General features: G+C 42.0%; 1 protein-coding gene across 1 annotated transcript in view; it reads right to left on the bottom strand.

The window, feature by feature from the left end:
• The window catches only part of arid3c (AT rich interactive domain 3C (BRIGHT-like)), a 63,357-nt gene that overhangs the window by 4,053 nt on the left and 39,638 nt on the right, over positions 1 to 19,666 (bottom strand). The window contains exons 4-8 of the mRNA XM_048242930.1: positions 17,597 to 17,669; positions 5,466 to 5,649; positions 4,009 to 4,253; positions 2,500 to 2,820; positions 689 to 778 (exon numbers count right to left, since the gene is read on the bottom strand). Of these exons, the coding sequence (XP_048098887.1) occupies positions 689 to 778; positions 2,500 to 2,820; positions 4,009 to 4,253; positions 5,466 to 5,649; positions 17,597 to 17,669 (913 nt within the window). The remainder of the gene's footprint in view (positions 1 to 688; positions 779 to 2,499; positions 2,821 to 4,008; positions 4,254 to 5,465; positions 5,650 to 17,596; positions 17,670 to 19,666) is intronic.

The raw sequence follows: 19,666 nt of genomic DNA on the forward strand, positions 1-19,666 counted from the left end.
CCAACACACACACACACACACACACACACAGACACACACACACATACAATTTTGTTTAGAGTACAATAACAATAGTGCTCAGCATGCAAAATGGATGTGTTTACATTTACATTTATAATTATATTTAAAGTGTCCTAAATTAAACGAAAGTAGCAGCTGTGTTGATGTCTTTACAGTAATATCCAGGGAGGCTGGAAAAATAGTTAGTTGCCAGACTACCAGACCTGCTATTAACCTTTAGGTGGATCAACTGGATCCCCCATTGCCATGATGCCTCCAGGGGGATTTAGAGAGGTTTTAGTGCTGGCTTTCAGCCACAAGGGCCTGACCACTTCACAGTGGCTCTTTACCAGGGGAAAGTTACCAGCCAGCTTACGAGACAAAACTTCAATTGCCCAGCCGAAGGTAATTACAGCCATCGGCTCCCAGGCACTGGCACACTGTAGCCAACGGGAAAAACAGCCGGCCCTTCCGTTCAGGCACGTAAGACAATAAGCCTCATCGACCTTGAAGCGCCGGGCCCAATTCTGAGATATTTAACTTTTTTAACTCCATTGGGCGGCCACTTCATTACCATGGATTTTATAGCAAAGACATCAAATTGCGTGGAGGACTAAGCGCAGGGGTGCTGCTATAACTTATTGAATTTCCTTCCTCCAATTACATCAGCAAACGGCCCTCTATTTACCTGTGTAGACAACTCCATTTATTTCTATTGACATGTTGATGCTGCTAATGCCGTTGGTAGACAGGTTCAATGCGGTCTCTTGTCTATCATCTGTCAGGAGAGAAGCCAGAGAGCGAGAGAGAGAAAAACTCAATATGAGCATTTATAAAAGGAACACAAGAAGCAAGGAGGAGCGCGCCACAGAATATTGGTGATAACTCAAGAGTGACAGGATAAGGAGCAGTTTATTAAAGAGTTTTGGAGCAAAAAGGGGAAGAGGGAAAAAAATAACAACTGTCAAAAGATGCAGCCACCATTTGTAATCTGTTGTAACGAGGACTGTATTTTGGCACACTGCCACTGAACATTTTTATAACATTTTACATTTATGCTAACAAAATAATCTAACAAAGGGACTAGAGTAAAATATTTAAAACCAAAGACCTTTAAAGGAATTCTAAAGGAAGTCAAATAGACATGTTGGCTATTAATAGCATAAATAACTTAAAATAATAAAATAATAACATAAAGAAGACAGACATTTTTTTCACTTTCACTATTTGGTGTGCAACCTCCCTCTAATACTTCAATATTTCAGATATTCTCTTTTAGCAGAACCGTATGCAGTTGACGTCAACCAGAGAGTTTAACGATTTTGCAGTCTCATTTTTAGACAACATTGACTGCAATCACTGCCTGCCTCGCACTGACAAATAATAGTATTTGATGTAATCTGTAAATTACAGACTAGATGCCATCCCCAAAAGCAACTGACAGCACTGTAGAATTACACTCCATTTTCTAAGATATGTAGTCGCCGAAGCCAGTTATTATGACCGATACAATACGGTCACGCAGAGGGAAAAAAAAAGGCCTAGAGCATACACAGTTAGCCCCCCCAAGCTCTTCTCATGGGATCTATGATTAAGTAATGAATGACTTATTGCTTGTCTGTGTCCAGGTGCGCTGGAGCCATGACCATCTCACATGACCAATGAGTCGTGAGTCAGATGGAGGCATTTTTACTCATGATGTGTTTGAAGCGTGGCCGCGCGGGCTGTATTTCTTCATACCTTCAGTGTGGCAGGTGCAAATAATGCTCTACAACTAGCAATAAATCACACCTCTAAGTAGCTAAATATTTCTCTATGAAAAATATAAATGGGGTAAATATAAACCTGAGGATGAAGTGTTGTAAGAAGGATAACTACTTTGAGGCTTATAATTATGATTATTTGATTTATTTGTTGTAAAAAGGATAACTACTTTGAGGCTGTTTTTGTTTTCAATTCCAAACACTTTGTTTAAAACAGCTAATATCCTTGCAATATAAAACATTCCTTTTGATTATAAATGTTCCTTTGTCTTTGCTCATTTATACATAACACCATAAACACAATACATTTATATCAAAATAAATAGATATAATAATGTAATTAATGTATTATATATACAGTATAACACTTACACTCTTGGCAAATATATATATATATATAGAGAGAGAGAGATTAGCTTTTCTTAACAATACACCAGCTATATCAACTCAGTAGTGGCATAATAGAATAATAGATGTGTATTTCCCCTTTCCCTGTAGCCATAAGAAAAGACGTCATGAAGGACTGGCATCTTGGACACTAATAAAATCAATCTGTCGACTCTATCTATCATTTTTCTTTCTTTTAACTTCCAATGCTTTCAGCGGTGTAGTACGACATCCACTGGGGGCGCATTACGAATCGCAGAGCTGATTTCAAGTACTAATATGAAGGCAGCATAAGAGTGTGTGTGTGTGTGTGTGTGTGTGTGTGTGTGTGTGTGTGCGCGCGGCTCACCTCTGTTGTTGAGCTTGATGTTCATGGGCAGCTGGGTGGCCATGGCCAGCAGGTTCTGCTGCAGGGCGTGCTGCATGAGGCGCTGCTGCTCCTCGGCCATCAGCATCATCTTCTTCTCCGGCGGCTCGCCCGACTCCAGCTTCTCGCGCAGCTGCTCCAGCGCCGCCGCCTGCACTGCCGCCGCAGCCTGGGCCGCAGCCGCCTGCGCTGCCGCCGCTTGGGCCTGGGCGGCCACCGCCTGAACGGCTGCCCCGTGGTGACCGGCCAGGGACATAGGGATGCCCACGCGGCTGCTCAGGCAGCTGTTGAGCATGGACTCCTCTGTGGGAAGACACAGGAGGAGGGGGGTAAGATGGTGTGAGGTGGGGTTTTTAAGAGGGGGGTGAGATGGTGTGAGGTGGGGTTTTGAAGAGGGGGGTGAGATGGTGTGAGGTGGGGTTTTGAAGAGGGGTGAGATGGTGTGAGGTGGGGTTTTTAAGAGATGGTTGTTGTTGTCTCTAAACAAACGGAATGTCAAATACGGAAATACAAATGATTGAGCTGCTGAAAGAATTTTTTTTTAACTTAATTTAATACTGAATGAAGTATTTTAAATAGTATAAAATAGTGTAAAATAGTATGAATACTATTTTTGTATTGCTGCTAGAATGCACTGATTTATTTTGTGTGCCTGGGGAAGGAGTGAAATTCTATTTATAGAAATGTGCATGTGATGTGTTGCTCACAAACACACATGCACAAATTTCCTACTTTAAGACTTCTCACCAGTGTTCATTGCAGTGCAGTGTTCATTGTCCTCTGGAAGTGCTACTTTTAAAACTCAACGTTACCCACAATGCATTGCTGTGTCTGGCTATTTCATCTTGTGCTGCTATCTGCATTAACAAAAGGAGACTGCCCAGCCTTGAGGGTGGTCACATGAGACCCAAATAAGAAGTCCGCTGCCATCAAAGAATCTGTTTTTCCTCGCGGACGTATTATTTGGTAGCGAAGTGTCCCAGAGTCTTTTGTGTAGCATTCTTCTCTTAGATGTGATAAGGAAACTGGCAGGGGTGGATTTGAGGAAGTCCTGCAAGATGTTTCCTCTCAGCTGCCGTGCAGTGGTCACCATGCTGCCCACACACTTCAGTGCCATAATTAAGCAGAGAGGGGGCAGAGCTATTGTGTAACAGCGTCGATTGCTCCTTTTTTTAAATCCTGGTGCTACTTTTATCCTGTCCATAATGCTATAATAATAATAATAATATAATAGCAATAAAGCATTGTGATAAAACAACTTTCTAAATAAATGGTCATGATCGTCTTTAATTTGTACTACCGTTATATAAAGAGTGATCCTAAATGATAGTGACTGCATTGCCCACCAAAGGGCAGACTTATGATGGTCTTCTGAGAGAGCTAGCCTATAAGGCTTTTTGTGTGGGTTTCCAAGAGGTATAATGAAACAGGGCACGGCAATATAAACAGGCTATAGATGGGCTTGCGGTCAGTGGTAGTGGTTGCGCTCACCTTTCTTGATGGCCTGGCTTTGGGAGAGGTGGGCTCCGTTGGGGGTGGACATGGCGATGTGGGGCATCTGGAGTTTGGGCGAGGCCATGAGGGTGGGGGTGCCCACGGGCGAGTAGTTGAAGAGGGCCGAGCCGTAGCTCTGGCGGCGGCCCTCGCGGCGGTTGCTGTCGATAGCTGCCTGGAGCTCCCCGGGGGAGCTGAGACCACGCTTTTCACATTCGTAGGGATAGAGGTACTTCATATACCTGCAGGAAACACACACACACACACACAATGATGTACAGTCTAGCCACTCAAACGTCATACTGCACTGTATTAGATAGATAGATAGATAGATAGATAGATACTTTATTCATCCCAAGGGAAATTTTAGGCATCCAGTAGCTTATACAATCATAACACAACAAGCACACACACACACATATATCTCACATACATAAAAATCCCACACAGAAATGTAAAAATTTAAAGAGCATGTGAAGTGATTACAAAGGTCTGGTATGGACTGACCATGTGATGCATTGACCATGATAACATTATTACATTACTGTATTATATTACTGCACCTAAAACAGTGTTGTATTATTTATTTTTTAAATCAAGAGGTTTTTTACCCCATGTGTAATGTCTACACTTCTCAGTTTAACATTACTTAATGTTAATAATTAATGTACCTTTTCTATTACTCTCTCACTCATACTGCTGAGAACATATGCAGTACTGTAGTATTCAGAATACGCTTTTGCAATGCAGTATGCAACGCCTAAGATTTCGTAATAAACACACAAACAAATTAATGACAAGAGAAAACAGAGAGCTGTTGCTGTCTAAAAACATCTAGTCACTGCAGTCTAAAGCCTAAATCCTAAAAACACTGTGAGTTCATGATGCCTAATTCAGCTGAGACAGATATGGGTTAGCCAGGCGGCCACTGTGTTTGCTTTTAGCTGTCTGGGGTCAAATATGAATTTGGATTTGCCTTGGTGGAGAGCAGGGGGGATTGGCATAATTGCCTGAAATGATGGTCTTGAGAGCAAGCCTGTGCAAACAGGCTTAAATCCCTTCTGCACACATTAGGCCAATGCACGCTATCACTGCCTCCCAAGCCCATAATTATCCCATGCATCCCTCAACTGAGTGACCTCCATGTAAGCACTACTCTGGGCTGATAGCAAAATAATAGTTAAGTGTTCAGTAAGGGAGTGGTATAAAAATGAATGATGAAGTGTTTGTTTAGCAGAGCAGTAGTATAACGATGTGTAATGATGAGATATGATTTATCATTTATCATTAATGCCTATGTTGGCTGTGTATGTATTTTATTTTAATAGGTTTCTGAAATAAAGTGAAAAACAACAACAAAAAAATGCTAAATAATAATAAAAAAAGACATAAAAACAGAGGACTGTTGGTGTTCAGGCATGTCAGTGAGCGCAGGCCATGTTGGGTCTACTCACTGTGTTCTGAGTGTAAAAGCTGCACTGGTGATGGAGGTAGGAAGGTTGAGGCCTTTGGTGATCTCTCGCCATATTTTCTTATTGATGACTTCCACTAAGCCGCCTTTTTCTGTCACAAGCTTGTAGAGGGTGTAGAGGTCCAACACCTGCTTGGCCATGATAGGAATCCGATTTACTGGAGTCCCTGCAGACCCAAACACAATATCCACAATCAATGCCATTAGTTTCTCCCCATCGATGGACCTCTCCTGCACTCATAAGGCCAATCTATCAGCAATAAGTAAAACACCCAACAGCATCCTGCTTCGATCAAAACAAATATTACTTTCACACATACACACAGCTATGCGCTGGGGTGTATCAGGTCAGACATTATGGATATGCTTTGAAAATATGGAGCACATTTTTTAAAGCTTGAACATAAGATTTTATGACATTGATACTGATATATGATGATGATCAAATGCTAATATTGCGTCAGTGATAAACACATGAAGTATTTGTCAAAAATTTAAAGTTAAACAGTATGTCACTGTAATTTTTGCCTGGACAAAAACAAATAACCAATAAAACAGACAAACAAAAAACAACACAAAAACAAAAACAGCTAATAACAAGGGCCAGGAGAGGCAATCCAAATTAGTTATTTTTTGTCATGCCTCTTAATTCACAGCATAAGAAGTCTGAGAAATGATTTGCCCTTGCGATTTAATGTGCACCGTAAAGTGCAAAGTGCCAGCCTTTTGTGAGACTCCGAGTCGAGCTGACCTCGAGATAATTAACCTGCATTTTGCTGATAGAGTTCCATTGTGCCCATTGGATTTACCATAATAGCAATCAATAGCCGTAGAAATATAGTGCAAACAACAGCAAGTGTGAGCCGACACAGTAAAGAAGGAAGGAGAGGGCAGAGGATTCGTCCGAGACGGTAAAAACACATCAATTAAGCCCTGTAATTATGGCTTCATTCTGTCTCCCACACTCCACAAACTAAGAGACACTATTAAAACAAAAGATTTATCCCCGCCATCCTTCAGCACAATGCTTGGCATTATATCTAAAGTAACATCACAATCAATTACTATTTCGAACTTCTCGCTAAACTGTCCATATTTCACAGTGGCAAAGTGTATCTGTGTATTGTATGTGTCTGTGTCTGTCTGTGTGTGTGTGTGTGTGTGTGTGTGTGTGTGTGTGTGTGTGTGTGTGTGTGTGTGTGTGTGTGTTTGTGCTTAATTTTGGATGCCGGTTAAAAGTTAGCGGTCGAGATGGTCGACATGCTCCCTTAACCAGAGAAAGTCAACACAAAATGACAAACAGCTGTGAGTGTCTCTGCCTGCGTCAAGGCTGGATATTAACTGTCCGATTAACACAGCGAGCTTTCAAAGAGATTTGAGCCATGTCACACATATCATAAATCACCTCAACTCCTGCTATTGATCTCACATGAGAAAGCGTCTGAAAACAGATCGGAAGCATCTCCAAGAGACATAGACATGAAAATTTCTCACATTTCACAAATGGTTTTCATTTGACTATATGCATTTCTAAGACATGCTCCGATAATCTGATTCCAATTAGTGTATTCAGTGGAGGCAATGTGTGTGTTTTTTGTTCACTGACAGAAATAAATGTAGAGGCCACTTGAATCATGGGAGAAGCAGAGGGCTTTGTGGTTGCCCAATTGATCATATCTGTTCCCTACGTTAATTAGATTCCTTTCTAATTTAAGGGCTAACTGAATAAAGAAGGGAAACTGACGATTCCTTGCCTGAGCCTCTCCTGAAACCACTTTTGTAACAATTCTCTTCATAATGTGTGGCCGAGGAGTTGATCTTTAAAACAATTATTTATCTACATACACAAAGGCTAACTAAACGAGTTTAGGGCAATAAATAACAGAATGCTCCTCGAAAGCCTTTGTCTGGCAGAATCTAAACCTGAGCAAGGCTCGTTTAAAAAAGAGATTTATGTGCTTCCAATACCTGCGGTGATATATTTGTCTCGGTGATTCTCTGAAAGAGATATACAGAATAAAGGGGCCATGGTCTTTTGTCAGCAGAAACAATCTGATCAGTCCATGGATCATTATGACAATGAGGAATTAAGGATTGCGAAGCGAAAAAAACACGTTCCGCCAATTCTGGTGGGAATCGTCTAGCTAATCGCTCACGCGCTAAAAATGTGTAATTGAGGCATTGAAGGGGAGGTGGGGGTTGGAGGGTTGGGGGGAGGCTTGGCGATCGGTAGAGCGGGCATCGGCTCGCTTGGCTTCGCTGCTGATGCATCCTCTCCTCTACGCTTCATGCAAGCAAATTGAATGAGAACAGCTCTCCTCGTTTGCTTGGCCTTTCAAACCATGAAATGAAGGCGTGATCGGACAGTGCAGCAGAAAATACAGCTTGATCGGCATGTGTTAGAGAGAAAAAAAACCGTCCTAATTGAACTGGAGAGCAACAAGCAGGAGTAAGTGCTCTCTAAAATGTTCCTAAAGACAGAAGTATGCAGATACACACATGCACACTTACACACACCCCAAACACACACAAACAAACACATACACACCACCAGACCCTACAGAAGTCTAGGAGGTCCGCATGTCCGGCCGGGCAACACAAAAGAAGTTAGACATCCTCCTTAAGAGGTGGCATGTGTCAAAAATAGACACATGGGAGCGAAAAACGACGAAATTAGAATGACATCAAGAGCATACTTCTACACATTAGAAAGAACTTGATGAAATCTGCTTTGGGCTACACAACAGTGAACTCTACCCTCCTTCTGGTTCATGCAGGTCATCAAAACAAGAGCATTTGATGTATAAATAACAAATAACGAAAATATCTCCATGTTTGTTCACTTGTATCACCATAAACATTTCCACATCCTGGGTACACAGTGTTGGTTTTTGCTTTTTAATCTTGTGTGTCAGAGTTTAGCTATGGAGTTCAAGGCTAGGAAGGAAATTCAGTGAACTCTCTTAAGCACCACCAATGGCATCCTGGAAATTTAGTGGAGTTGCGATCGAAGGCCCCACTCCTTCTTTAGAGCCACTTCTCAAGTAGGTCTCTATTCAGCCGATTAGTATTCCTGCTAATTATGCTGAGACAAAAGCAGACTTTTTCCCCCACAGAAAAACTGCTGAGGTGGGCCTGGACAGCGATCAATTGCTACCCTCCGCACACTGGAAATGATGAATCAAACGGAAGATTTGTCAGCACACAATGGATAATAACACTGCCATTGTTCCTGCGGCAGGAAATCAGAATTTGAAATGGGACCTGTCACTCGCCCACACAAAGCTAAGTTGTTAGCATGACTGTCAAGCCTTTTTTTCTTTACTCTGCTCTCTGTCAATGCTCATTTTCCAGATAGAGTTTGATGTGGCAGCCTTTCTTGCTTTAACACTTTGTGGAAGTGACCACAGCCTGGTTCCAGTTTCTTAAAAGAAATAAATAAATAAAACACAAAATCAAGATAAACGAAAACATTTGCATTTTTCCCCCTTTTCATTCAGCCTATCGTGACATACAATGCTGCACAGAACCTAAATACTTGTCACATGACACCACATGATAGGCCACTCACTGGGGCTGATTATAATGATCTCAGGGGCTGCTGGACAGTAGGTTAGTGTAGATCACATTCTTCAACCCTGCACTACTGTAGCTCTGCACTGCTGTTAGAATTTGCCATCCATTTGCCTGTTCAAACCATGACATGATTATTTGTTTCATTTATTATATTTTTGTCCTTTTAGTATTTGTTAATTTGTAGGCAGCAAATGCACTAGTTCAGCACTGCTATGAAAACCTCTGACTTCAATTACTTTTTCCCCCTGTGCTGATGTGTTTGCTGTAGGGGGTCTTTCCAAATCTTCAAGAGGAAGAGAAAAACTTGCATTGCATTTGAAAAGAGATCTAGCCATCTCTGTACAAACAGAGAGCCCCATGACAGACCGATGGCAGCCTATGATTGATGATGGCAGGGGCCAGGGGATCGAGGGGGTGTCACTGACCCCCAGGCTCAGACCAGGCCTATGGGGACAGCAGTCGCAGGCACAAATTCACTTTCAAGCCCAACACGACTGAGAAAAAGAAAAACTGTGCACCGAATCGGTCTCAATATCTGTCTAGCACAAGATAAATTAGAGAGGGGTCTTTAAATTCACAAATACAAATTCATTTAAGAATGTACTCTTAGCTTTTAACTCTCGGAGAAAGGCTGCCCTGACTGTTTGGGTGACAGTTAATGAGGTGAGCGTTGTTTATGTTGGCGACAGCTGAAGTCAACATTTCTTGATATTAACAGCTTGCTGCACCTTTATGTCTTTCATGTCTGAACATTTTTTCAAAAATAGAGTACCGGTGTGGAAACTATTTTATAAGTAGTATCCTATCAGGTAACTGGGGGTCACTTGATCTACTGGATGTTCAAGCCACACCGAGCATCTGCTCGGCCTCGTTACCAGACGCGGGCCACACTGATAACTGGCTGACTTCACTGGATGCTATTATCACGCTGCTCTTCAACCAGTGGATCATATGTATCACATTTACTGATCTGGACAACACAGTCTCTGTGCATGAGTGAGCGAATGTGTGTGTGTGTGTGTGTGTGTGTGTTTGTGTGTGTGTGTAGGGGGTGTTTGAGGGTATGTGTATGTGTGTTTGGGGAACATACGTACATGTATGTGCATAGGGGAGCAGTTTGTATGCGACGGTGTTTGTACATGCATGAGTGAGTATATGTGACTGTATGATGTGAAATCTTAAAATTATGTTCTCTGTTTTAAATACAGCCTGATCCGTTTGGCAACAAAAAATGACTCGTAATACATCATACTCCAGACAGCACTGAGGGTATGGATCTATGCCAAAACAGGATGTTAACAAGATGTACTTGTCACAACTCCATTAATGCTCTGGTCAATGTGAGGATGCAGAGAAAGAGAGTGAGACAAAGAGATTAAAGACCCCCACACAGGTGACTTTTAGTCCCCTGCAAATTCATCCGGCTTCTCAAACATTTTTTAGACAAAAAAGCCTGCTGCACCACCTTTAAAAAAAAAGAAAAGCTTACTGTTTTCACTAACATTAACAGATGATTCACACACTGACTGACTGAAATGAGTATAAGATGCGTGCTATCGGAACAGTGACATGCGAAAAAGCTGGACCGGACAATTTCTTTAACCTCCTGTTAACCTCCCAAATGTTCTTGGTTTTGAATTTACTTGAGAGAGTGCTTGAGAGACCAAGGGACCTCCACTAATCATTCATCCATTAATGAAATTATTCGGACACATTCACATACTATTTTACCATTTTGGTTGCCTCTCATTGACATATAACACGACAAGTCTGATGACTCATAATCAGTAATAATCATGTTGTGTGTGTGTGTGTGTGTGTGTGTGTGTGTGTGTGTGTGTGTGTGCGTGTGTGTGTGTGTGTGAGTGAGAGATAGGAGATAGAGAGAAAAGGAGAGAGGGAGAGAGAGAGAGAGAGAGTATTAAGACTTAACAATTGTTGGGGGTGGGAAAGGCTAAGAATGATAATGTAGCATTTGAGCTGTAAAATGATCTAACTTTACCCTCTGTGGCATCGATAGCTCTGGATGATTTGTCCAGAGGGGATGGCCCCTTTTTCTTCCTGCACACTGCTCCTCTGAAACTGGCCTGATAAACCCCCTAAGGCCTCCTGACTGACTGACTGACTGACTGTCTGTAAGGATTATTTTGTAAATGACTCAGGTGTTGTAGGCCAAAGTTGACTGCTGTCAGTCTACGCTCCACTGCTGAGGGGGTTAGGCTGGTGCACCAGGTGTAATAGGAGCCAAACCTTTTTTTCCCATGTCTGTTTGTAAATCTTTTAATAGCATTAGCCTGTGGAATCACTTTATAGCGACGGCTTGGATGGGCTCTGTTAACAACAACAGCTGAATTGACTGCTGCCTCTGCATTTCTTCCCACATCAGATGATAATGGTGTGATACATCAGAAATAAAACTAATGAGCAAACCTGGTGGCCCCCCTCTGAAATAGGTCAATGATAGTTTAGTGGGCAGATGATGTGCAATAAGAGCCACCTGGAAATAAATATGGCTGAATTGATTTTTATTCTGACCTAGATTCTCCAGACACCTGTGAGCCCTTTTTAATGAATTCAATGTTATTGACAGTGATGCGTTTTTAAATAAAAGTTGACTTTATGTACAGAGGTCCGCAGCAGCATGTGTTTAAAAACAGTCCTTTGACGAGCCATTCGCTATTTTAACGCTACAAAATTTGACCACGGACCTTCCTGTTTAAATGAAAATGTTATCTTAATTCACACACACAATTTGACATCCTGTGAAAACAAATACCTGCTAAATGTGGCCCGTAGAACTTTCCTGTGCCAGAACGCGCTCCTGGGATGAAAGATCCCACAGTTATAGCGTGCAGAATCAACAGCAATCTGCTGGTCAGTGCACACACAGCGCATCTATTAATTTCACATCTGAATGTTTGCCTGGCAGAGGCTCAGATTCCACTGTAACCAACACGGGTCCAGGTTATAAATAAGGTGGTATCTTTAATCAATGACCTTTCATCTGCCAGCTTAAAGCCGTATTTAGACTTACTAAACGTGAGCAGTGGTAAGACGTTACGAGCAGTTTTAGGCAAGTCGCATAACAGAAGTTGACAGTCAGCTCTTTATCTTACTATTCCACAGGCGAGATTAAGTCAAGCTTACAAATGTTTACACTGACACACTATACTTCCTGTTGGCCAATGGGAAATACAAACTAACTACCCCACTCATTAGGTCCACCTTTCCAGCAAATGATCTCAAAAGCTCTGAGCGGAGGGTAGCAAATGATCTCAACTCTCAATGTCCCATATTTCATTTCATGTTATGCCCATAAATACAATTATAAAAATCTAGGAAAAAAAAAAAAAAAAAAAAAAAAAACGTGATCAAAGGTTTTAAAATAAAACTTTTGTGTCTTTTTTTTTGTGTGTGATTAGATCTTTTTTCTGCTGTAGAACTGAGTTATCATCATGCTATACCAAGAAAATTCCAATGTTGTGCTGCAATAATAAAACATATTTAACTTTCTTCCCTTCTTCTCTCCAGCTTGCCCCTTTTGCTTTTCTATGATAACTGCCACATGCCTTCTGTATGTGAATTCATGGTAAATTCGCTGACTACAAACAAGTCAATGCATTAGTGCGGAGCGCAGACTTTATCACATGACCTGCCACTGTTAACAGACAGCGCTAACACTAAAGTCGTATGTAATTCACATCAGTGAAATGATAGCAAACTCTGTGGATCACCAAGGTGCGAGAGGAACACGTGGCCTTACAGCGCAGGAGTCACATGTTAAGAATGTGACGAAGACAACGTTTAAGAAGAGGACCAGCTGCCATCAGCCAATCCCACAGCACTTGTTTAAGAGTGACAGGGAGCTATATTGACAGAAAATACCATAGAGGGAGATTGACACATGTACAGAGAGAGAGAGAGAGAGAGAGAGAGAGAGGTAGATAGAAAGAGGGGAGTGAGTGAGGGATAGAGAGATTGAGATGGGCAGAAGGCAGGGACAGAAAGGCAATTGCCACATTGATTGAGTAACAATATGGTGCAGCCATCAATGAAAAAGAGAACCAATGAGCAATAAATCTTATTTTGACTAAAACAATGATGACTTCCATGACTGACATGTTATGGACCACTCACACCATGAATGACTAGAGGGAAGTGACTCAAGTCAAACGTGCAAACGTGAGGGTGAATCACCTATTACAAAAATGGACATCATAAAATAGGACATAGCTCATGCCCACAGTGCTCTCACCGTGGAATGGCATCTAGGGAATTATTATGAACTCAGTCACTCAGTCCAACCTATCAAGGCAACCTTTTCATACACACACACACACACACACACACACACACACACACACACACACATACACACACACACAGACACATACACACACACAGAGACACACGCACGCACGCACACACACACACACACACACAGACAGAATTCAAACTTCTCTTCTGCTTTCATTATTGTTGTTCTGAACTGTGCAGTAGCTCAGATCACTACAGAGCTGAAAATAATCCTGTTCCCTCCAGGCCACTCTTATTGTATGCTTTGTTCAATAGCTAGTAATGTCTTAATTCTGGTCGTGAATATTGCATGCCGTAAGCGTGGAAAAGCATGGTCCAACAATGAGGTCTATATCTTGGCAATTATGCAAGCGGAGTATTTATATCTGTAAGCAGAAGTGATCCACAGAGCCTTCGGGACAGAGGGGCTACAGGTCAGTGCTTTGTTGGTGCACGCCGAGGCTAATGGAATTCATCTGATCTTTGCCTCAAGGATCCCAACAGAATGCCATTCTCCTGACGTAGAGGTGAAAAAGCCATTGCTTTTAGTCTTGGATTTGTGCAATTGGATTTTCAATGATGTTCACTGATTGTGAAAACAGTGTGTATAATGTATCATGTGTCAAATACATAAGTGATGCAAAATGCCATGAGCTTGTGTAACTAACTGTAAGTAATCCTAACTACAAATCAAGTGCTAACCACACCCTCAGCGCATCCGTTTATATAAAGAGACTGTAAATAAAGAGGGGCCGAAACTAATTCGACCGATCATTCCAAGTGAATTTAATGGCTGCGTGTAACAAGAGCCGCTGTCCAGTCGTATGGAACTCAACTACAGCAGCACTGTGTCCAGTGCAGCCGATGGTGATACTGCATGCCGAGGTGGTTGTCCCAGGATCCTGTGCGCCATGTGCTATAGTCCAGGCAGGTTCTGGTGTTTAATTACACTCTTTCAGCAAATGCGTTAGAAAATGCTGCATTAAGGCATTTAAGGCATGCAGTGGCCGGGTGAGATGACAGCCACGCTTTGCATATTTATGCCGGGCCATCACAGACACACAGGCTCCTCACCTATGCAGGAGCATTAGCCGTGATAAAACAGAGACATATTCCTGTCATCAGAAGTATGACACACTTGACAGGTATGCTCTATGGGAGAAAGAGAGAATGAGAGGGGGAGGGGTGAGAGAGAGAGAGAGGGGGGGCAAGGGAGACATAGAGGGAGAGAGAGTCAGAGAGAGAGAATGAGAGATGAGTCATACACACCTTGTCTTTCAGTCTCATTTTAGCCGCCAATAAATCAGGCCCTTTTAAACGGCAGCATTACCTGGAAGGCCTGAGACTTTAACACCAGGAGTGTTCCTATTTTAGAGGCGGACGCTCGACTACAACGCTAAGCTGTATGACAGTGAGGGGTGAGTGAAGTATCTTGTGGTGTAATTGACAGAGTTACCTTAAGGATTCCGCTCTGTCGGCTGAATAGTGTTGCTTGGCCTGACAAGCTGAGACCCAGACACTAGAGTCAGACATCACTGGACAATTTCTTCATCTAATGAGTCATATTTGAATTACACTCTGTTTTACACGCCAAGCAAAACTAACATTTACCATGGTTAACCAGAGTCCCCAAAAACCAAGGATAATAATAGTGAGGAAATCCACTTCTCCAAATACAGACAACAGTGTTACTGACCTATACTTAATTCTCACTAAAGGCCAACATTTAACTGGAATGTCTGCAACTCGTGCTATCTGTATTAATCTACCTTCCAGAGGTCATAAATGTCTGGGGCTAGATACCACATGGCAACAGAGAAATGACAGATACCAAACAACCTTTGTGAGTATGCAGCTGCCTTGCACAACAGGTCACCCGAGCGCTGGAGTGAGACATCAAACTGTCAGTTGTACGCACATCCATCATTAGTGGATTAAATGCTAGGTTTCACCTTCGCCCCCACCCACCTCTCTGCTGAGAGAACTGGCTGCGTTTTTTAGGTTTTTTGTTTGTTACGCCCTCCGAGATAATAAACTAATTCCCCACTGTATAACCGAGCAAGTTCTGTCACAGATGTTCGTCGAGCAGGTTTCGATGGGACACGGAGACGGAGGCGTATATCAGACAATTCACATCGTTCATCAAGTGAAGGGTGATTATATCGCAGGCCCTGCAGGTTGATAGGAATTCTGGCTAAACATACGTTATAAAGGTCAACCTCACCCTTAAGTGATGATTTCAGTTGGGATGTTTTTTGAAGAGAGCAGATGCTAACAAACTAACTATGCTAAGTAGCTTAACATTACAAAAGCAAACTTCAAGCAAGAAAAAAACCCACAGAGAGTTCCCAACAGAATAACAAAAACATGCCACACGCAGGTCCTGCGCTCTCAAAATAGTTCAGTCATTGTGTTGAACCCTTTTCTGTTCTCTTCTTTTCTTTTTTTCTTTCAAACTCGCGGGCTAGTTCACTTCCTTATATTACACAAGGCCTCTCGAGCTGATCCATTTCCCCAATAAACGGCCGGAGCCCTGATACCCTCCGTGCCGGTAGTGTGGGAAAGTGTGGCGCTGGTGCCCCTCACCAGCCGCCGTGGCTGGAAAGTCATTACGGATCGGCCCGGTCTGACATAATTGCAGGATGTGGCCCTCCCCTCCCCCAACACACACACACACACACACACGCACACACACACACACACACACACACACACACACACACACACACACACACACACACACACATCACTGGCCCAGTGTTTTTCACCTAATCTCCCAGCGGGCAGAAAACAAACAGCAGAGCTGATGCTTGTCAGATAGCGTCAGGAGGAACTCCAACACATCAGTATCAAACGTCTTCTCTCTCTCTTTCTCCCTCTCTCTCTCTCTCTCTGTGTGTGTGTGTGTCTGTAGATCTCTTTCTTACTTACTCTTTGTGTCTCCTTAGGAAACAAAACCTGGTGTTATCTGTAAGATCAGTTGGAATCCTAAACTTCAAAACAGGCAAAGCAAGACTAAAAACAACCAAAAACCTGATGACCCCCTTTTCTCACAAATGTATTTTTCAGGACTCAGGATGCTGCATTTTAAACAAAACAGAGTAATAACATCCTTTGATGAAATCCATAGATTAGTTAGATTTCATTGTTTTGATATTGGGATATTTCCAAAGCAAAAGTTAATGTTAATTCAACTTTAGAATAATTACAACTAAAGCAATTTTATTTTGAAGTATTTAGGTAGAATATATTGTGTGAATCCTGCAACACTTTCAGCAAAATAAGCTGGTTGTTGTCAAAGCTAAACAAAATAAGAAAATAAGATTCATCATTAAAATGTTTGGAAATAAACAAGTACATACTGTATGTCATTGAACTAATGAGGTGGTCACTGCTGCTGAGTGAATGGCTAAAGTGAATGGCTATACTGCTTCATATGAAAAGATCCACATGCAGTTTGCATGACATTTACTGTACCTGTACAGCACAAACCGTCATTAACAAGTACAGGATAGATAAAATATATAGTTTAGTAAGACATCCCACTCTATTAACTGGGACTGGCCCTCTTTAAAGAATTCCTACAGTGGTTAATGACGTTTATCTAGGAATGATTATGGCGGTTTATGGCTATAGATAGGTAAATTATAAACAGGACACACAGATCTTAACCAATGTGATCTTGATCAATGTGTACAGTCAATACAAACATGTATGATGATGCCTCCATTTACAGTATCTGTTTGGCTCAATCAGCGGACATGCCATTTGTTTTTTATTTTTAAAGTCCTGGTTATTGTAGCCACCTCGTTGGAAAGTCAGAATCTCTTGAACAGAGACACATCTTCACAAGTTTGTTGAGTCCCACACTATCTATTCTCGACTCAAAAGTTGCACTTGAGCAGGCCCCGACACACCAGTATTTACCATACCAGTAGCTTACACGTTGCATGTAATCACTTGTAAAGAACACCAGGTCACAGCCCCGTACATACCTTATGCAACTCATATAGCAGATAGCATGTGACTGCAGGCCAGAGACGGGCCGCGCCGGGGCCAAAGGTGGTCTGGATCTAGCACATCTGTGCCAAATCAGGGCCATATACATTCCTGACTCAGATGTCGGTAGGCATGTGTGTCGCATCTGTGTGTGTGTATGTGTGTGTGTGTGTGTGTGTGTGTGTGTGCGCATATATGAGGGAGCAAACGTTCAGAACTAGCTCTCACACACACACAACTCACCTCTTTTCTGCATAAAACTGAAGAGGTCGTCGAGAAACTCTTTTCTCTTCACGTCATCATCCAGCTCGTACAGCTGTGGAGAAAAGAGGAACAGTGATAAGCAGAGGCTTGCAAGTACTGGTCTGTGTTAAGTAGCACGTAAGCATGGAAAGAGATTGCTCTTGTGGTTTGAATTCTTATACAACTATAGTCAAAACAAGAAGGAAAAGAAGGAAATCATCAACAAATATTCCTCCTTCACAACATTCACAGAATACATATCAGATGGTAAACGAGAAAAACACTATCATTCTGTGAAGCCTCTTTTTAAAAGGAAGTCTTTGAAAGAAAATAAAAAAGAAGTCAACATACAACATAATTTAATAAAATATAAGAATAATGTCATGCAAAACAAAACAAAAAGGATTTATTTCATAGCAAAATAAATATTTTTTGTATTAACTGCACTGAGAAAGTAGCTTTCCTTTTGAAAGACTAGAATTTTCTTTTTTTCCCTTTTCCAGGAGAGAAGTGCTTAATATTGTCAATAAGTCCATACATTCCTTCTTTTTTATCGGTACGCATATAATGCTGCATGTATGTTAAGGCCTACTCTCTCTTTGGTTTTTTTCCCTTATTGGCTTTTCCATTATGTTCCTATTCCTAGTCTATTCAGGAAGTAGACGTGGAGCCAAAGAGCCTTTTAAGAACAGTTCCTGCGCAAAAAGGTTGCAACCTGATGGAAATATGTTACTCAACCTTCACTCTCAATAAGTCGTGGGCCATGTTAACGGTCGGGTCAGGGATCGATACAGGAAGACAGAAGGATGACCTTTCAAAGCAGCGGGGGCACGCCGAACGAGACCCCAGAGATAATAACTGATCATTTAAGAGTGTGTTAGTTGTCACCAATATTAAAGGACCAATCCAATCAATGGGCTGGACTGGGCTTCTGGAGGGGCAGAAGGGGGGAGGGGTGCGACACACAACTGCCTGTCACACGGAGAAGCTCGGCAGAGAGAGACTCAGCGCTGAAGGTTTTGCGCCTCTGTAAAGATCTCTCCATTGACCCCCTATAGAGAGCGAAAGAATTATAAAGGGATGGCAAAGGTTTTGTGTTGTAAGAGCCAAGCTATCTTAAAAGTGCACTTCAGCTTATCGCTCTCACCACTGAAAAAGGCTATTGCACATCAATCCATGTAATTTTCTGTTTCACTTGTCAGTCATAAGTGCATATAGAATATTGTCTCTACTAAGTTATTCACTTGCATAATGAATATATTTGTCTACAACTACTGCATTAGATAGAATGAGCGGTGGCCAGTCTGGCAATGCAAGTGTGCACAGAACTTGTGAGGGTGCTTCATCAGGTAGACTGTAGCAATACAAAACAAACCCTGTTGGTTGACACACGAGGCATTTAACCTGACTGTCCTGTTTTCTCTGTCTTAGTTAAAAGAGAGGATGTAAGATGTCACTTTGGACAAACTGAGGAGTTGCACATTCCTCTCTTGCCTACAGATCTGTAAAACAAATATACCAATCACACACGCCTCGGAGAGACTTAGTCATCGTCCTGCTGACCCATATTCACAGCCAACCGCCCGTAAGTCGCACTCCTCCATGCTGGAGTAACGGGGGATCCAGACATGAGAACATGAGGGGTGGCACTCTGGAATCTGACGGCCTGTCAGTGCTATCCCTACTCTCCTGGAATAATGGATATGAGCCCTTAATCTATAGCTTTCAGTACCTCCGCACCATTACATCCTCTCCTTATGCATTATTCACAAAGGGAAGACGTAAGTGGAAAATGCATTATCCTGCCCTGCTCTCTGTATGCCTCCTCAAAATGTGCTTCAAAACATATCCTTGAACAAAAAGTCACACAGATCATTTGTAATCAAATGCTTTTCATTGATTTATATTGACTGATGTATTTATTGATTGGGAAAGGAAGAGAGGTCTAGAGAAACACAAAACCAATCCAAACCTGATTTAAAAAAAAACACATGCTTTGCACTAAAACTCACAGTACAAAATGTCAAGAAGTCACTGGTGGCTGAGGGGGGAAAAGGGACATGCATGGGC

The sequence above is a fragment of the Alosa alosa genome, chromosome 5, assembly GCF_017589495.1.
Source record: "Alosa alosa isolate M-15738 ecotype Scorff River chromosome 5, AALO_Geno_1.1, whole genome shotgun sequence".
Classification (NCBI taxonomy): domain Eukaryota; kingdom Metazoa; phylum Chordata; class Actinopteri; order Clupeiformes; family Clupeidae; genus Alosa; species Alosa alosa.